Source organism: Benincasa hispida, chromosome 11 (assembly GCF_027475165.1).
Source record: "Benincasa hispida cultivar pf3 chromosome 11, pf3_genome.v1.1, whole genome shotgun sequence".
In the NCBI taxonomy this organism is placed as follows: domain Eukaryota; kingdom Viridiplantae; phylum Streptophyta; class Magnoliopsida; order Cucurbitales; family Cucurbitaceae; genus Benincasa; species Benincasa hispida.
Genome location: NC_143488.1, coordinates 5,151,273 through 5,168,811, shown reverse-complemented (window position 1 = coordinate 5,168,811; position 17,539 = coordinate 5,151,273). Strand labels below are relative to the sequence as shown.

Below are 17,539 nucleotides of genomic sequence, written 5' to 3'. Positions count from 1 at the left end.
AAGCTAACGGGTGCCTCATCCACTATACTTAAATGATGCATAACCCCCAACTTTTTTTTATTTGATTATATAAAAAATGAAATATCAAACCATTAATTTTTAAAATAGTAATCCTTATTAATTTTTTCTTTCAAATGAAACAAAAGAAAAAAAAAAAAACCCAACTACCTCACATTCTTATCACAAATAAGTAAAAGATACTATTGAGGAAGACCTCTTCCGAGAACAAAGAAGGTTCGTCAATAAATGAGTAGATTTGTTGTCCTCTCTAGGAAGGTGACAAAAAAAGAAAAAAAAGAGAAATATTAGCAAGGTGCTCAACAAAAATAAAATCTTCGATGAGGACCCTGATTTCAACTAATGACGACTATTTTCTCGACAAGAAATTGATCACATCCAAAGCATCGGATTCCACATCCGATGGTAGAATAGTGTGAGAAGTTTTGTATCTTTATCATTTGTTTACGATAATATGTGAAGTCAGAGATCGTACCTTTGACCTTAAGATTGACAATACAAATTTTAAGTCTGTTAAAGTATATTTATGTTGATTGTATCTTATCCATTACATTTATCGGACATAATTTCAATTTTTTATAAAATAATCCTATATATAACTTCTAAGATGGGGAAAAAGAAATCTTGGAAAGCATAGAAGTGTGGTGAAGGGGAAGAAAGAGTTGATAAAAAAAAAAGGGAAATCAGAAGGCCCCTCTTTTTCAACTTCTCCTCGCTCTGTTTTCACTTTGCCTGGTTTTGGGCTTTCAGAAAATAAGGAGAGAGAACAGTATGGCCACTACAAGGCAGAAGTGACAGAGAAAACCCAAAGCAAGTTAAATTAAACAAAAAAGGGCCAAAAACAAAACCAATTTTAACCCAAAAATAAAAAAGAAAAGAAGAAGAAGAAAGAGAAAAAGTAATGGAGTAAGAGAGAGAGAGAGTGGAGGAGAAGGGGGCGTACACTTTATTGCCTTTTTTATGATGTACGCATCCATGGCAGAACAGAGAAGGCCACAGACCACTGCTAAAACACAAGGCTAGAACAACAAACAAAAACAACTCTCAACTTGATAAGAAGAAAAAGAAGAAGAAGAAGAAGAAGAAGAAGAAGAAGATAGCATCAAGAAAACAGAGAAAGAAAAGCAAAAGGGTAGGGGCAAAAATGGAGTAGAGAAATAGAGATATGGAAATGGAAAGTAGAAGGAAGAGGAGATTGAGGTGGAGGAAGAAGAAAGGGGAAAAAGGGAATTTGAAGAAGAATCTGTGAAATGGGGTTTTGATTTTTGGAGTTTGGGATTTTGGGATTCGATGGCATGCAAAGAAAAATGGTGGGTTTCAAATTAAACCCTGAAATTTTGATTTCTTGTTCCTCTTTTTTGAAGAAACCCTTTGGAATATTGTTTTTGTTGTTCTTCATTTCTTGTCTAGCGACCTGGGTTTTGGTCCTCTGGGTATGAGGGGTATTTCCTTTCACTTTCAGGGGAAGGGGGAGTTGGAATTTTCAGCCGCTTTTTCTTCTTCTTCTCCGATTTGCTCTGGTTTTGCAGAAAAGTGGGTTAAGAAAGGAGAAGAACAACAAAAACAAGAACAAGAACAAGAACTAGAAGAAGAACAAGAAGAAGGGCTTTCTTATTTTGTTTTACCCAACAACGAACCCACTTCCGTTCTTCATATGAGAAGCCCCAGTCCTCCCACATCGGCTTCCACTCTCTCTTCTTCCTTTGGTGGCGGTGGCGGTGGCGGTGGCGGTGGTTGTGTTCCTTCGCTTCCTCCGGAAACTCCTGCTGTTGAACCGGTTGCTGGAGCTGCTGTTGGGAACGCCATTTTTCCAGGTGGATTTGAGCGATGTGGGGTTGGATTGGAAGATTTGGAGAGCATGTGGTCGGAAACAGCCGGCCCAGAACAGTCGTTTCTCCGATGGATCGCCGGAGATGTTGAAGATCCCAGTTTAGGAAGTAAAACTGTTTTGCAAAATGGGAATATACCCTTTGATTTGGATGGCAATGCCGGTATTGGAGTCGTCGATCAGGGTTCCGAATTCGACACTGGTGCTGGTAATGTTCTCGCCAACATTAATCCTAATTTATCGTTTCCTCTTGCTGCTTGTGGTGGGTTTTCTGATGTTAATGTTAACAATAAGTCATTTAGTAGAAGCACTTGTGGGGGGGTTGTTAATTACAAGAGTTCTAGTTTGGGTTTGAACAATCGCCATGGAAATTTCAATGTTCAGAACCCTATCTTTACCGGGTCTCTTGAAAATCTTGTTGTTCCTGTTTCTGGTATGATTTATCCTCAGCAACTTCAGCCATTTGAGAGCCCTGATGAGAAACCTCAGAATTTGAATACTCAGGTTTTGTTGAACCAACATCAGCAGCCTCAGAACCCTAGCTTTTTTGTACCATTGACGTTTGGTCAACAGGAACAGCAGCTCCAGCCTCAACTGAAGAGGCATAATTCTAGTGGAGGACTCGACCCCAACCCGAATGGGCAGATCCCAAAAGTTCCGTTTATGGATCCAGGGAATGAGATTTTTCTGAGGAATCATCAGCTGCAGGTACTGCAGCAGCAGCAACAGCAGCAGCAGCTTGGTTATCCTTCGGGTTTGCAGTTTCTTCCTCAGCAGAAAGCAATGTCGCCAAAGCCGAAAGTTGTAGGGCTTGGCGACGAAATGGCATATCACAATCCCCCACAGCAACAGCATCAGCATCAGCAACATGCTTTGCTCGACCAGCTCTACAAGGCAGCAGAGCTGGTAGGGACTGGGAATTTCTCACACGCGCAAGGGATATTGGCGCGGCTCAATCACCAGCTCTCACCTGTTGGAAAGCCCCTTCAAAGGGCTGCTTTCTACTTCAAGGAGGCTCTTCAATTGCTCCTCCTTATGAACAACCCAGTTAATCCTCCTCCAACTCGCTGCCCAACACCATTTGATGTGATCTTCAAGATGGGTGCTTACAAGGTGTTTTCGGAAATCTCCCCACTCATTCAGTTTGTGAATTTCACCTGCAACCAGGCACTGCTTGAGGCCCTCGATGACGTTGATCGAATTCACATTGTAGATTTTGATATTGGTTTTGGAGCTCAGTGGGCTTCTTTTATGCAGGAACTGTCCTTGAGGAACCGGGGTGCACCATCACTCAAAATCACTGCTTTTGCCTCTCCCTCAACTCACCATCCAATTGAACTCGGGCTTATGCGCGAAAATCTCACTCAATTTGCTAATGACATTGGAATAAGTTTCGAGTTTGAAGTGGTTAACTTTGATTCTTTGAACCAGAACTCCTTTTCCTTGCCATTTTCTCGATCAAGCGAAAATGAGGCTATTGCAGTAAACTTCCCTCTATGGTGCTCATCGAATCAACCAGCGATGCTTCCATCTCTCCTCCGTTTCATCAAGCAACTCTCACCGAAAATTGTGGTTTCACTGGACCGTGGGTGTGATCGAAGTGACCTCCCATTTCCTCAGCATATGCTTCAGGCACTTCAGTCCTACATTAACCTCCTGGATTCTCTGGATGCTATCAATATGAATTCGGATGCCGTGAACAAGATTGAGAGGTTTCTTTTGCAACCCCGAATAGAAAGCACCGTTCTGGGGCGGCTTCGAGCACCAGAAAGAATGCCCCTTTGGAAGACGCTCTTTGCATCTGCTGGGTTCACGCCTGTAACCTTTAGCAACTTCACTGAAACTCAAGCAGAATGTGTAGCAAAGAGAACTTCTGTAAGGGGATTTCATGTCGAGAAACGTCAGGCTTCCCTAGTTTTATGCTGGCAGCGTCGGGAGCTCATATCCGCTTCAGCTTGGAGGTGTTGAAAAAGGGGGAGATTGGGTTCTTAGCAACTCTTATTATGCAGAGGTTCCAATTTATCTACTCGTATAATTAATTATCAATAATATTGAACTGTTTTGTGGTATCTCTTAAGCAAGCTTAACTTTCATTACCTGTCATTCTTGCAACATTTTCTGCACTTGATTCATTTAAGTCCAGACAGACTAGCTTCCTTAGTGTAACTAAAAATCTAACTACTAGCATGTTAGTATATTATTTCTTCTGCAAAAACTGCCATTGTTGCTCTGGTGTTCATCTTCTCTGTCTCATGTTTTATTAATATGAAATGCACATTCTTCTTATTATGTTGGTTGCTTTACTTGTTGGACATGAAGACAGAACCGAGTTTGAAAGGAAAAACAAATTATTACGATAGAGAAAGTCAGTAGTGGTGACAATGGTCGTACTAGAGTTTCATCGTGTAACTATGTGCCCTTAACTTTTAGTGATTAATTTTAGGTCCCCTTTGATAACCATTCGGTTTTTTTATTATAATTTTCAAAAACTTGTTTTTGTTTTTGGAATTTGGCTAGACTTCAAATCTTACCTTAGGAAGACGATATTTGGAAAGAAATTGTGAAAAAATAAGCAAGCACACTTCTCAAAAATGAACGAAATGGTTATCAATCAAGGTTGTAGTGTTATGTATTTGTTTGTTTCTCTATAGTTTCTGCTTTGAAACTTCTCATAAGTGATAAACTTGTTAGAAAAGGACATTGCAAAACTTCAGCCAGTGTATTGAAACCAAAAAGAAACATACATTGATTTATAAAGTGTAGCTTTGGCTTTAGCTTTCTAAGTACACTACTAAGTTAGGAATCTTATAACATAGTGATATTGTACTTTTTTTTCTCTCTCTTTTGGGATAACTTGAGAGGCCTCACCAACTTATTCTAATCTCATGACCCGGTCCCACTAATCTTTGACGAGGCTTCGCCCGTCACACATCTCAAGCCCTCATCACCCTTACTCATTATTTGGGTTCTAGCTCGAACTTAAAATGCAGGGAGTCCTTCAAACTCGAAATATGCACACGAGCCATTCCCTAACTGGTTGCTTAGTTTTAGTTTTCAGCCCTGATGTCATCGAATGTGTGTTTTATTCACTAAGCTTCATGTTTCTTTTACCAAGAAGGATATTTCTTTGGATGCTGCATATCTTGTAGCTTAGATTTTGCAAATATTGTTAGTTTGCTGTCTTTAATCCTCTCTCTTTCTCTCTCTCAATCGAACATAGTGCGAGTTTTCGATAGCATGCATAGACAGTTACAACTGTTTTGTCAATGCAGTTGGAGGAATCTTAGACAGAACTTGAACCTGAATATTTTTGCTGCTGTTTAGATCCAAACCTCCATCTGGTTTAGTTTAAATTTTATCTTAACCATTCTGTTCGACCGAGACCCGAAAAGCTGATAAAACTAATACCCTTTTTGTTTGATTGAAGAAGTGGTTGTTTGATGATTTGAGTGATTCATTCACATTGCTAATTAAGTATTATACTTCCATCACCTCTAGTTTTCTTTTTAATTTGTTTATAAATCCAGTTTGAATGACTTTATAAATTACAATTATTCTCCCAAAATGCTTGTCTCTTTGCACATTTGAATATGAGATTTCTCTGTATGGTTATGGGAACAGGTACTAATCAAGCCACATGGGTCATGTTTTGGTTGAAGCCTCCCTCTTCAATTCTTTACTCTTTTATTTTTTTTTTCTTTAGTATGTTATTTTGGAGGCTTCCAAACATGGCCTAATTTTCAATGACTTTCTGCCTTTACTTAATTCTTAAAGCTTGAGGGGCAGTCCATAGAAATGAAATTATTAAAAAAAAAAGAAAAAAAATCCTCATACAGGTTCATATATATTTTATATATAGCATCAATAAAGAAACAAACAACTTTATTATTGAAGGGAACATGCCATGTTTGGACAGTGACAAAGATTAATCACATTTTTATTTGCTTTCCTCCATTTTCTTACTTATAATACTAGAGTTATGGTTACTTTAATAATAACAACATTTGTTTAGATTACTTGTTAGGAATTATAATTTATATTTGGTTTTGGTCGGGTTCATTACATATTTGTTGTTATTAGACGATAACATTTTTGTTATGTCCTACGAAAATGGTTTTAAAATGTAATTAAGCCCGTCAATGTATCGTATCTATCCATTATCATCTCGAAAGTTGATTATCACTTGTTTATAAACTGAAAAAAAATGGTGGTCATATAACTTTAATTTTCATTAAAGTATATAAAGTATTAATTATTATTGATGTTACAATTCAAAGGAAAATAATGTGTAGATATAACTTTAATTTTTGGGTAATTGTAATGGTTAACACTTTTCGAACTAATAATTATGTAGGAACGCTTTTAAAGAATTGCAAATATAGCAAAATCTATCGGTGATAGATTTTATCGTTAATAGATTCTTATTAGTGATATAATTTATTATTGATGGATTCCGAGAGTTAGATCTAAATTTTGTTATATTTATAAATTTTTTTTTTATTATGATAAATCTGCTAATACTTCATATTGATGGTTATATTTGTAACTTTCCCTAATTTTTATTCATTTGTTTCTAGCCTTTTTTTTTGTTGGGTGAGTCAATTATAAGAAGCTGTGATACAATAATTCTCTGGAAGAAATGTGGAAGGTGTCTAGAAGTATGTTATGATAAAAATTATTGGAATTGGATATAAATTTGATAGACAAAATGAATGGTTGGGATTGGTTTTGATTATTTATTTATTTTTATAAATGTTTGTAATTTTTTTTTTTTTAAATATTTATTTGTTTTTAGATGGTGTGTAAAGTACATAGATCTGCACAATAGAGTTGCTTTCATGAACCATCTATGATTGAGAGTTTCTTGGGGGAAGGAATGTGACAAGAGTCATATATGAAAATAAGGGGGATTTTTCTTTTTCTTTTTTGGTCTTTTATAATTTACAAATGATAATAGCCTTTTTCTTTTTCTTTTTCTATTATATTTTTTGAGGTACAAACCAATTTCTCAAAACAGACTGAGTTGAGTTAGTTCAGCTGGTTTGTGAAAAATGTAACTCTTTTGAATATATATATATATTCATTTTGATTTTTTTTTGTTGGGTTAAATTATAGATACCCTTAACTTTGAGAGGCTTAAGTTGCAATTATGCTTCTAAATTTTGTAAAGTTTCATTTTAAGGTAATTACATTGGGTAGTATTTTTGGGATAATAATTAAGTGTATAACAATAGTTTAAAATAATTGTAAATATAGCAAAATCTATCGGTGATAGATTCTATGGTTGATAAACTCCTACTAGTGATATAGTTTATCACTGATAGACCCTCCATTAGCAATATGATCTATAACTGATAGACTTTGAAAGTAAAATCAAAATTTTGTTATATCGAAACATTATGTATGTTATATCTATAAATATTGGACTTAATTACTATCTTTGCAATTGCCCTTTCATTTAATATCTTTAGAGAGCTTTTCCATTTGACAAAATTTCCATTTGACTAATGATATAAATTGAAAAGTGTTCAAAATATAATCTATAACTTAATTTTAAGTATATAAACAAAATTAAGATAGCTCTAACATATTGGACATAATTTACAATATCATTAACCAAACTGACTTTTTCACATATTGTACTAAAGTAAAAATGAAAAGAAGGCCTCCTATTTATCAATGATATGAGACTAAAAATTCGAGCATAATTAAGTAGATAGGCATCCATTACATTCCTTAAAATCTAAAGATTGGTCCTTCAACCTAATATTTGTTGAACTAATAGGAAAACAATGATAACAAAGCTTGGTTCAATTTCACAAACTTAGTTGTGAATATGAAAATATTGGACATCTTATTTTAGGGTAATTACATTTATTAGCACTTCTAAGGATAATAATTAACTGTATATCAACATTTATAATGAATTGTAAGTATAACAAAATCTACTGGCGAGAAATTCTATTGCCGATAGAGTTTTACCATTGATATGGTCCATCACGGATAGATTTCGAAAGTGAAATCTAAATCTTGTTATAGCTACAATTTGTTGCATTGTGCTATATTTTGAAATATTTTGTGTTTGATTGCTATATTTGCAACTACTCTATTCTTGGAATGGAGAATTCGGTCAAAGGAAGCTATATTAGACTTTAAATTGTGTTCCAAGAACGTCAAGTTGGGTCGTGGCTCACCCAAGAACCTCTGGGCATAGGAAAAAAACCTTTGGATAACTTAATCGTTATGAGTGAGATATAGAAAGAGTTAAATAATTATAATTGATTGAGCATTAAGAGGGAAGAATAAAATTGAAAAATAAGAATGTCATTGTCACATTTTGAAATGTAATTGATATAGAAAAAGGGAAGTGATGAGAGGGGGAATTGAAGATGATATTTAGAAGGATGCAGAGATATGGGAGCCATTTATTTTGTTGGGTGGGTTTGTGGTCCACTGGGCCACCCATTTGTGAGCACAAACTCTTGGCTTATTTGAAAAAGAGAACCCCCCAAAAAACAAAAAAAATTGAAACTTTTGCCCTTATCTTCTTGGGCCAATCAGGTAATTTAAAGGAAAATTGGAATTGGAGTTTATAGCAAATAAAAACGTTTGATTTTTAGTCAAATTGATGTCAACATGACGTTGAAATTACACTATGCAATTACACTCTATTTCCAAATTTGTTGACTATCTCTCCATTCACACCTATTTCGAGCCCATATGATTTTGGTTGTTGAGTTTTTTAAAATAAATATATATCTTTTCTTTCGATTTTTAGGATAGGTAATTTATTTTCGTTTATACATTGATTCCGTTTTCATCATATATTTATCCTTTTAAGACCTCTTACATTGATGTAAGATAGGAGTGATCGTTGAAACTGCTAAAATCAAATCGAATGCTAAATCGAATCGAAATCAAATTAATGTGATTCGGTTTGGTTTGATATATTTTTTAACTGAATTATTGCAGTTATCTGAAAATCGATTTCAAATCGAATCGAACCGTTTTCTTTAATAAATATATTAAATAACAATATAAATAATTGAGAAAATATGAAAAAGCATAAAAAATTAAAAAAACCGCGAAATCGAACCGAACCAAACCACTTATAATCTAAAAAATATTAAAAAACATAAAAATTAAAAAAAAAAAACCGTGAAACCGAACCGAATTGAACATGCGGTTCAGTTTAGACACTTTTTAAAATTTTCGATTTGATTTAGTTTGAGCCCCAAACCGAACTGAGCTACCCTAATGTAAGTAATCATTTATATTCTTGGATTTGGTGGATGGCCGGGTAAGAAGTATTTTTCACATTTTGGTCGAAACGCTAAGTTTATCCATAGCTCCCATCCTAGCCTCCTCGAGTCATTTTTTTGGTTTGTGCAATCAAATGTCTTTTTTCATTGTTCTATTTGGTCAATAGTGCTTAGTGTGGATGTGTCTCTGAGTTTTGAGATTTGTTCACTTGATTTCTTCTTCGTTGCAATGGCTTTTATCATTCGTCTGTTATCTAGAATCCTATTTACGTTTCTCGTCTCTTGACTTGTCTTAGCTATGCTTTTGTATCTCAATGATCTTAAGGTTTCCCATTTTCTTTTGTTGCAATATATAACTTTTACAAAAAGAAAAATAAAATAAAATAAAATAAATGTAGAGGCCAAACGAGATTCAATTTTTTTAAAAAAATAATTATACTTACCTAAATGTGATAATTTAAACTCTAAATTTTTAATTTAATCGAACAATGATGTAGATAACTACGCAGTACTAAAACAAAGTTGAGCTAAATAGGAAGTAGCATAAAAATCAATTAACATGTACTAAAAAAATATCAATTAACAAATCATCCACAACTTACAACAACAAAATACTCAAAATCTAACAACACAAAAATGTCATCTATTATATTGGTTCTTAATTAAAGATTTTGATGACATACCTTTAAACATGTATTGAATTGAATATATATTTCAGTCTTGATTGAAAAAAACTCTCGCTAAAATGATTCTAATTTAGTGATAATTGACATGTACTCACTCATTCATATTTTTATTGGCTTTTTTATCTTTAATCTCAAATTAATTAATTTTAATCAATATTTTGATGATAACAAACCTGCTTATTCACTAATAAATTTAGTGTTTTCAAGTCTCCATGGCATAGAGCTCGGAATAAGAAATCCAAGCATTTTGAATCACTTAAATCGGAACTCAAACAAAAAAGTTATGGCCAAAATAAGCTTTAAGAGAAAAATACCCCCAAGTGGTGATGTGGCAATTTATTCATCAAAATGGACCCAAATGAAAGGAGATATTTAGAGCTTGGAAGAGTGACACATGGTGAACTTTTGATTTTTGGATTATTTTTTAAAAAAATGAATTAAAAAAAAATTGAATTTAATATTATATAAGTTTGTGTGTAACTGCTAGCTTTGGACACATGTAGGTATCTTGATTTTTGTTGGGTTTTAAAAGAAATGATTTAAAAAATATATATTATTATATTATTTTTTTGTTTGTATCTAACGACTAGTCGAATTTAAATCTCCACCATTCAATTTTCTTTTACCAACATCTAGTGTTCCAAATTGAATTTGATTTTCACCTTTTCCCTCAATTTTTAAACTCTTCATCTTCTCCAAAATTAAAATAACAATTACACATGATTTTCAATTATCCATAATTCATTAAGCCTCCATTGTTGCTTTCTCCAAGTTTTAATTTTCTTTTTTTTCATTTTATTCTTGAGAGAGATTTATGTATGGTGAGGATTGATTTGTTGTGAGTTCAAAATTTTTAAATCCACTTTTTTAGAGAGTTTCTCAAGTGTGTTCTTTAATTTTCCAAACATTTTGTAAGGATTGCTCTTGGTCTAAAAAAAGAGCAGTTGTAATAGTTTGATCCTAATTCATGGAAATGATTGAGTTTGCTCTTGAACTCGCAAAAGAGCAGTGTAGCGGTTGAGCTCTAATTTGTGGGAAAGAGTCGTGAGATCCTTATTCAAAATCCAAAGAGACGCTTGCGAAAGTGGATGTAGGTTGAGTTTGATCAAACCGCTATAAAAAATTTCGGTGTTAATTTCTTTATCCCTATACTACTTTAATTTTGTAATTAATGTGTTATTATAGTTTATGACATGAAATTAATTGTAATATTTTTTCTTGAAGTTAACTGCTTGTATTTGTTTACTTTGATTGATAGTTCTTTAATTTGCATATCTTTTACCAATCTTATTATTGAAATTAAATTGGGTGCTTGAAATTGTTAATGTCAATTTATTAATCATTTTGATGTGAATGCATATATATAAAATTATCGTTTAAATTACTTATTAACAAAAGTATATTAATTTGCTTAATTATGCTCACATTTAGAAAAGGGTTTTCATTTGTTTAATAAACCCTATTCACCCTTCTAGGATTGCTACATCAATCCTATACTCTCGAAGTCAATAGTACAATGTTCATATCATTTGAGGTAGGGCATTTTTGACAAAACATCTCAATTTTGACCCATAAACACAAAATTAAACCAATCAAGTTGAAGCATCAAAATGACCAAACGATGGTTAAACAAATTCCTAGAATAGTTTCAAGATTCATCATTAAAAGAAATAGCATTGTCCAACTACTACATTATTATTCAAGAAAGGATTTTGTTTACCATGATTAGAATTTCAAAGTTTGGGACTGCCGGAAGATGTTGGGTTTTTTTCTTTTTTATGATTCTTCTTGTCTTGTTTGATAAACATTTATTGCTCAAATTGTGCATATTATTATTATTATTATTATTATTATTTTACAATGTTTGATTTTGTTGCTTGATTATTGGGTATTTCACAGTTAGATTAGGTTATTCATTCTAGTGATTATTTTTAAAGTTCATTCTAGTGACCTATTTGTAAGTGTTTTCTTAGTTAATTTTGTGTATTTTCTTAATTGATTATAAAAAAATTTAATTTCATTTTGTGGAGGTATTTACTTCTATCACGAATAACTCATGTTTAGAGTATAAGTTTATGAATTGAAATTGAAAATTTTCGATTTCGGTGGATAACCATTTCGGTCTCGTTTGATAACTATTTCGTTTTTCGTTTTTGATTTTTATAAATTAAGTCTATTTCCTCCCAATTTCTTACACAATGGTTAAATTCTTAGCCAAATTTCAAATATAAAAACTACTTTTTTAAAAACTACTTTTTTAATTTTCAAAATTTGGTTGGTTTTTTAAATAATTGTTAAAAAGTAAATAACAAATGAAGAAATTTGGAGGTGGAAACAGTGTCTACTAGCTTATTTTCAAAAACAAAAAACAAAAACAAAATGGTTACCAAACGAGACCTTCATTTTTTGTTTTTAGTTTTTGAAAATTAAGGCTATTTCCTCCTCTATTTCTTACCATGATTTGCATCTTTCTTAAGTATAATGGTTTAATTTTGAGCCAAATTCCAAAAATAAAGCAACATTTTAAAAACTACTTTTTTTAGATTTCTCATTTTTGTTTGGTTTTTTAAACCATTGGTAAAAAGTAGATAACAAAGAAAAAATTTGGAGGTAAAAGTAGTGTCTATAGGTTTTATTTTTTATTTTTTTTTAAAAAAACAAAATGATTACCAAACGGGACCTAAATTAATTCACCTAATTATTTATAGGAGGTTAAAAAATTTCACTTAATTATGAATGAGGATAAAAAATGTTGTAATGTATTAGAAATTTCCTACAGAGGATAGTTTTTTGTGATATGTAGATTATGGAAATTGAACCTCCCGTTTTAAAAAAAAAAGCTCTCACTTCAACCGCATGAATAAAAAGAGAAATTAAAAGAAAGCAATAAAACTGTAAACAAGAATTTACGTGGTAAACACCCAATTTGGAGAAAAACCACGACCTACTAGAAAGAAATTCACTATATAAAAAATTGTTATAATTATACAAACAATTCTCTTCCTGGTCCCAATTACAAGAGAACTCTAAAAGCTTTTAGCTACTCACACCTTTTTCCCACTCTCCAACTAGAGAATACAAAATGAATTTAATTAGAGTTAACACACTAAGCTTAAAGTGTTCCTAACTGGAACGACTTAAAACTAGAGGTATAAACTCCTTTTATAACTAGAGACATAGACTTCTTTTATAGGCTTGGAGTCCATCCCCATTCTTCAATTAATCAATGTGAGACAAATTGCACATTGGCAAGATATTTGAAGAATCTACAACTTCTGCAACATCCATTGTTTTCACCAACAATCATTTCTCAATTTAAAAAACTATAACTCCATCCACCATAAAGAGTAGACCACTTGAAATACCACCTCCAAAGATTTTCCTTTTTTGTCACATGCCGATAAACTTTGTTGATATTTATGGTGCAATTTCAACCTACTTGGGTCACCCGAAAGTCCTTCAGGCATCGACACAACTTTCACCACACACCTTGCACATCGACCAAGTCAATGCCCATGTGCGAACTTTTGCAACCACTAACATTACATCCTTTATCATGGTAAAGGAGATGAATTCTGTCTTCTTTAGAGGAAGTGATTGCCTCCCCTGACAAGAAAAACACTGTCAGCATCTAATCTAGGGCGGGCCCTTTGGCGAACTTGCTCTAATTTTCATGTGCCCAAACTGTCTTGCATGCCCAACAACCTATCTTCTGCTCGAAAACTCTCCTTTTTAAACCTCTGCTGGAATCACTCCGAAACTGTATCAGAATACCATCACCACTTAACTTGCACTTATGTAACACAGTTTGTATCAACACATCCTTGATTTGCACTAGCTACAAGCCAAAGTTGATCCTTTCATCAAATTTCTCTACATCAAACTTGACTGAACTCATAAAGCTTGACCAAAATCAGAAGCAACCAATCCTAAAGAGGATATCGTACATTCTAGCTGAACTAGATCAAGGGTCCTATCCGAGTCTGACTAACCTTCTTTGGCTGGCTGAAACTACAAACCTGACGACACTACCTGTTGGGAAAACCTACTCATGCATTTTTTCTACTCTCCAACTAGAGAATACAAAAAGAATTTAATTGGAGTTAGCACATTAAGCTTAAAGTGTTTCTAACTGGGACGACTTGAAACTAGAAGCATAGGCTCATTTTATATAGGTTTGAAGCCCATCCCCATTCTTCAATTTAACTAATGTGGGACAAACTGCACTTCTAGTATTTTGTAAAAAATCCAACACTTCCAACATCGAGAAAAAGAATGTATGACTTATGTTCATTTTGATTTGATAATTGTATATATATATATATATATATATATATATATATATATATATATATTGACAATTTCAATCTTTTGATGTAAAAATAAGAATTTAAATATTTGTGCTTATAATCTATCATTTAATACTCTATCCTATTCAATTGTATACTAGGTTAGATCTCGACAAGAAAGAGAAGTATATTAGGAAAATGATTTCTTTTTTCCCATTTTTTTCCTAAACAAATATTGAATATTTTGATGTTACGTGGTTGAGTGGACTGCAAAAAAATGGGTGTACCAAAAAATGTACCTAAGTAGTGCTCTTTTAAAAAATAGATCTCTTCAAAAAAGAGTTATCTTTAAGAAGAAGAAAAAGAAAAATACTTGCATACATCATGGTGTACACCAATTTTTTGCCATCTAACTCAATCTTTCAACCAAAATTTCACCTAACAAACTTTTTTTTTTTTTTTTTTTTTTTTAAAAAAAATTTCTGGTAAAAAATGAGTGCAACTCAAGATATACCAAAAGTACTACTCGATATTACTCTCAACAAAAAAAACCTGTTTCTTATGTATTTGAAAATTTACTTTCAATTTTTTTAAAAAGATCATTAAAAAGAGATTATCAAAGCCTAGATAACAATTTGATTTTTGGTTTTAAAAAAAATTAAGCTTAATTATAAATGCTACTTTCACATTTTGATTTTTTTTGTTTTTTTATTTACTATGTAGGTATATTGTTTTCGGAAACCAATCCAAATTTAAAACTAAAAGAAAGAAAACTTTTACTAAAACTTCCTATCAATTTTGGAATTTGGCTAAGCATTCAAATATTTAATAAAAAAGAAAAGATAAAAACGACAATGGTTAAGAAGCTCTAAGAAAACAAGAATGATTTAAAAAAAAATAAAGAAATAAAAGTCAATTGATTATCAAACCGAGTCAAAGTAGTCTTATTTTTGAAAAGTTCAAACTCAAATTCAAACCCAATGAATATAAAATAGAAATTAAAGACCAAAGACCAAAAAGGGAAAAGAATAAGTTAAATTACAAGTTTGGTTTTGTGATTTTTTTTTTTTTTTTTGGTAAAGATATTAAATTGTGATTGAGAGCATTCCACCTCACAATTTGAGATCAAGACACAATTAAAGACAAATAAAAGGAGTTAAAGAAAAGAAAAAGGACAAAAAGACCCTAGAAGAACAAACACCATAGAAAAAATATTTCATCTCAATAGAAACCTAAAGTTACATTAGAGCAACAAAGAAACACCTCGATCTTATGACCGGATCACTAACTACTTGAAAAGAACACAAGGGCCATGGACATAAAGATTACACTACATAGAGCTTAATGTTACTCATATCTTACTTTGATCTTTATTTAATGGTTTTCTTAGAGAAAAATATTGTTTTGGTCTCTAAGTTTTGGGTCTAATTTCTATTTGGTCGATAGGTTTCAAAATATTATACTTTTAGTTCTTAAGTTTTGAATACTTTGGTTACAGTTAGTCTCTAGGTTTCAAAATGTTATAATTTTACCTTTGAGAGTTTCTTTTCAATTTGATCCCTATGTTTCAAGATTATATTTACACTTTTAAACTCGGTTTTTTTACCAAATGCTCAATTTTGTAATGCCTATTAATTTAAAAAAATTAAAAGAATCACAATTAATTAAGTTTTATTATTTTTTTTATCACTATTAAAATTAAATTTAAAATTTCACTTCATTATTATTCTAAATTAATTAATAAACATTAACTCCAAACTTCAAAGAGTAAGTGTTAAGTGAAGAATCAAAAATTAAAAGTATAAATCTTAAAACTTATGGGGACCAAATTAGAACAAAACTTAATTTTCAAGGATAAAATTATAAAATTGAAATCAAACTAAAAGTCTAACATTTTAGGTTTTTATTTTATTTTATTTATTTTTGTAAGTATATAACATTACACACAATTGAATGTATCTTACTTATTGAGCTAATTAATTTTCTACTGGCCAAAATTACATCGATCAGTTTGAAGCAAACTATAGATAAAATCTCTTTTAATTTGTATACTAAACCACTATTTAACCTAATTCCTTTATATCTAGTGGGTTCAACATTCCCATTAATAATTACTTAATTTTCGTTAAATTATATAAATAAACTAATTAAAGTATCAAAGTACCCATATTCAACTTTTTAAAGTTCCTACCTTTTTTTATTTTTTTTTTTAACATTGAATAAATACATCTAACCTCAATCATAAGATATGGCAAAAATAATTAATATATTTGAGCCATGAGAGGGAAGCAGAGTTGATAAGAACATGAACCCACGATGCCATAACTTAAAACATAACAATTTTGTTTTTGTTTTGTTTTATTTTTAGTTAAAACCATCTCTCTCATTTTTGTTTTAATTATTAAGTTAAATAATGGCTTTTGATAAGACTTTGTTTTTATTGAAAAAAAATCAATAATGATTTTCAAAGAATTGATTGATTATTGAGGTTAAAAATTAGTAATAATAGACGATAATTACCAGAGTGTTAATATACCTAATATTAAAGTTATCATATACACACATATGAGGTTAATTTTTGAGAAAATTTCAAATTATTTACAAAAATAGTAAAAAAAATATTGATAAATACGGATGGATTTCTGTCAACTTCTATTAAAGAAAGATTAAATTTTACTATTTTATATAAATAATTTTTATTACTTTTCTATTTTTAAAAATATTCCTTAATTTTTTTAGTTTAACCATTGCGGACAAAAAAATTGAACCATTGAATACAGAAATAATAATGTTTTCTTATCTAATAAATTAAGCTCTTGGATTGATTTGGGTAAGAAAGATTTAATGGTGATTTAATTCATAACGACAATTAGTCACTTTTTTTTTTTTTGAATTTTTGAAAATTTTATTCTCCACCTCTCCATTTGTCATAATACATTTTTTTAGGTTTCCTCTAATTGAAATTTGATTATTCAATCTAGATAAATGATTCATAATTATGGTTAACAATGTTTTGTTGCAAATATGTTTGTGATCTAAGGATTTTTTTTACTACACCAATGTGGAGTGTGGAGTTAAGAATTGCATGTTAATTATGAGTTTTAGTCATGTTGAAAAGATTTAATACATAATATAAAGGTGTGTCATTTTTTTTTTTAAATAAGTAGGAGTAGAATTAATGGAAGGATCGGATGCCAAATTGGCTACAAAGTGGTTAGTATCCGTGAAGCCAGCTGGAAACCAACCAAAAAGGAAATATATCAACGTGTGTCCGCCGTCCTATTCCAAAGATACAGAACAAACTTGAAACGAACGAAACTAAAGAAAGTTTCCGAATTCCAAATGTCCAAGAAATTGAGAATTTCAGTTGCCGGTAACTTCTCATGAATGAGTATGGCCACCAACTCAGATGAATCAGACAAGAAAGCAACAGTTGGGAAACCCTGTTGGATAATG

The 17,539-nt window shown here is 31.6% G+C and overlaps 1 protein-coding gene across 1 annotated transcript; it reads left to right on the top strand.

The window, feature by feature from the left end:
- Positions 1–649: 649 nt before the first annotated feature.
- LOC120090454 (uncharacterized) lies at positions 650–4,061 on the top strand. The gene has a single exon (XM_039048130.2). It carries the CDS (start codon positions 1,454–1,456, stop codon positions 3,812–3,814), a length of 2,361 nt encoding a protein of 786 aa, XP_038904058.2. The 5' UTR covers positions 650–1,453; the 3' UTR covers positions 3,815–4,061.
- The last annotated feature ends 13,478 nt before the right edge of the window (positions 4,062–17,539 follow it).

What these genes read in the sequence shown, in the direction of transcription:
- LOC120090454 (XM_039048130.2), top strand. Translation starts at nt 1,454, where the DNA reads ATGAGGGGTATTTCCTTTCACTTTCAGGGGAAGGGGGAGTTGGAATTT.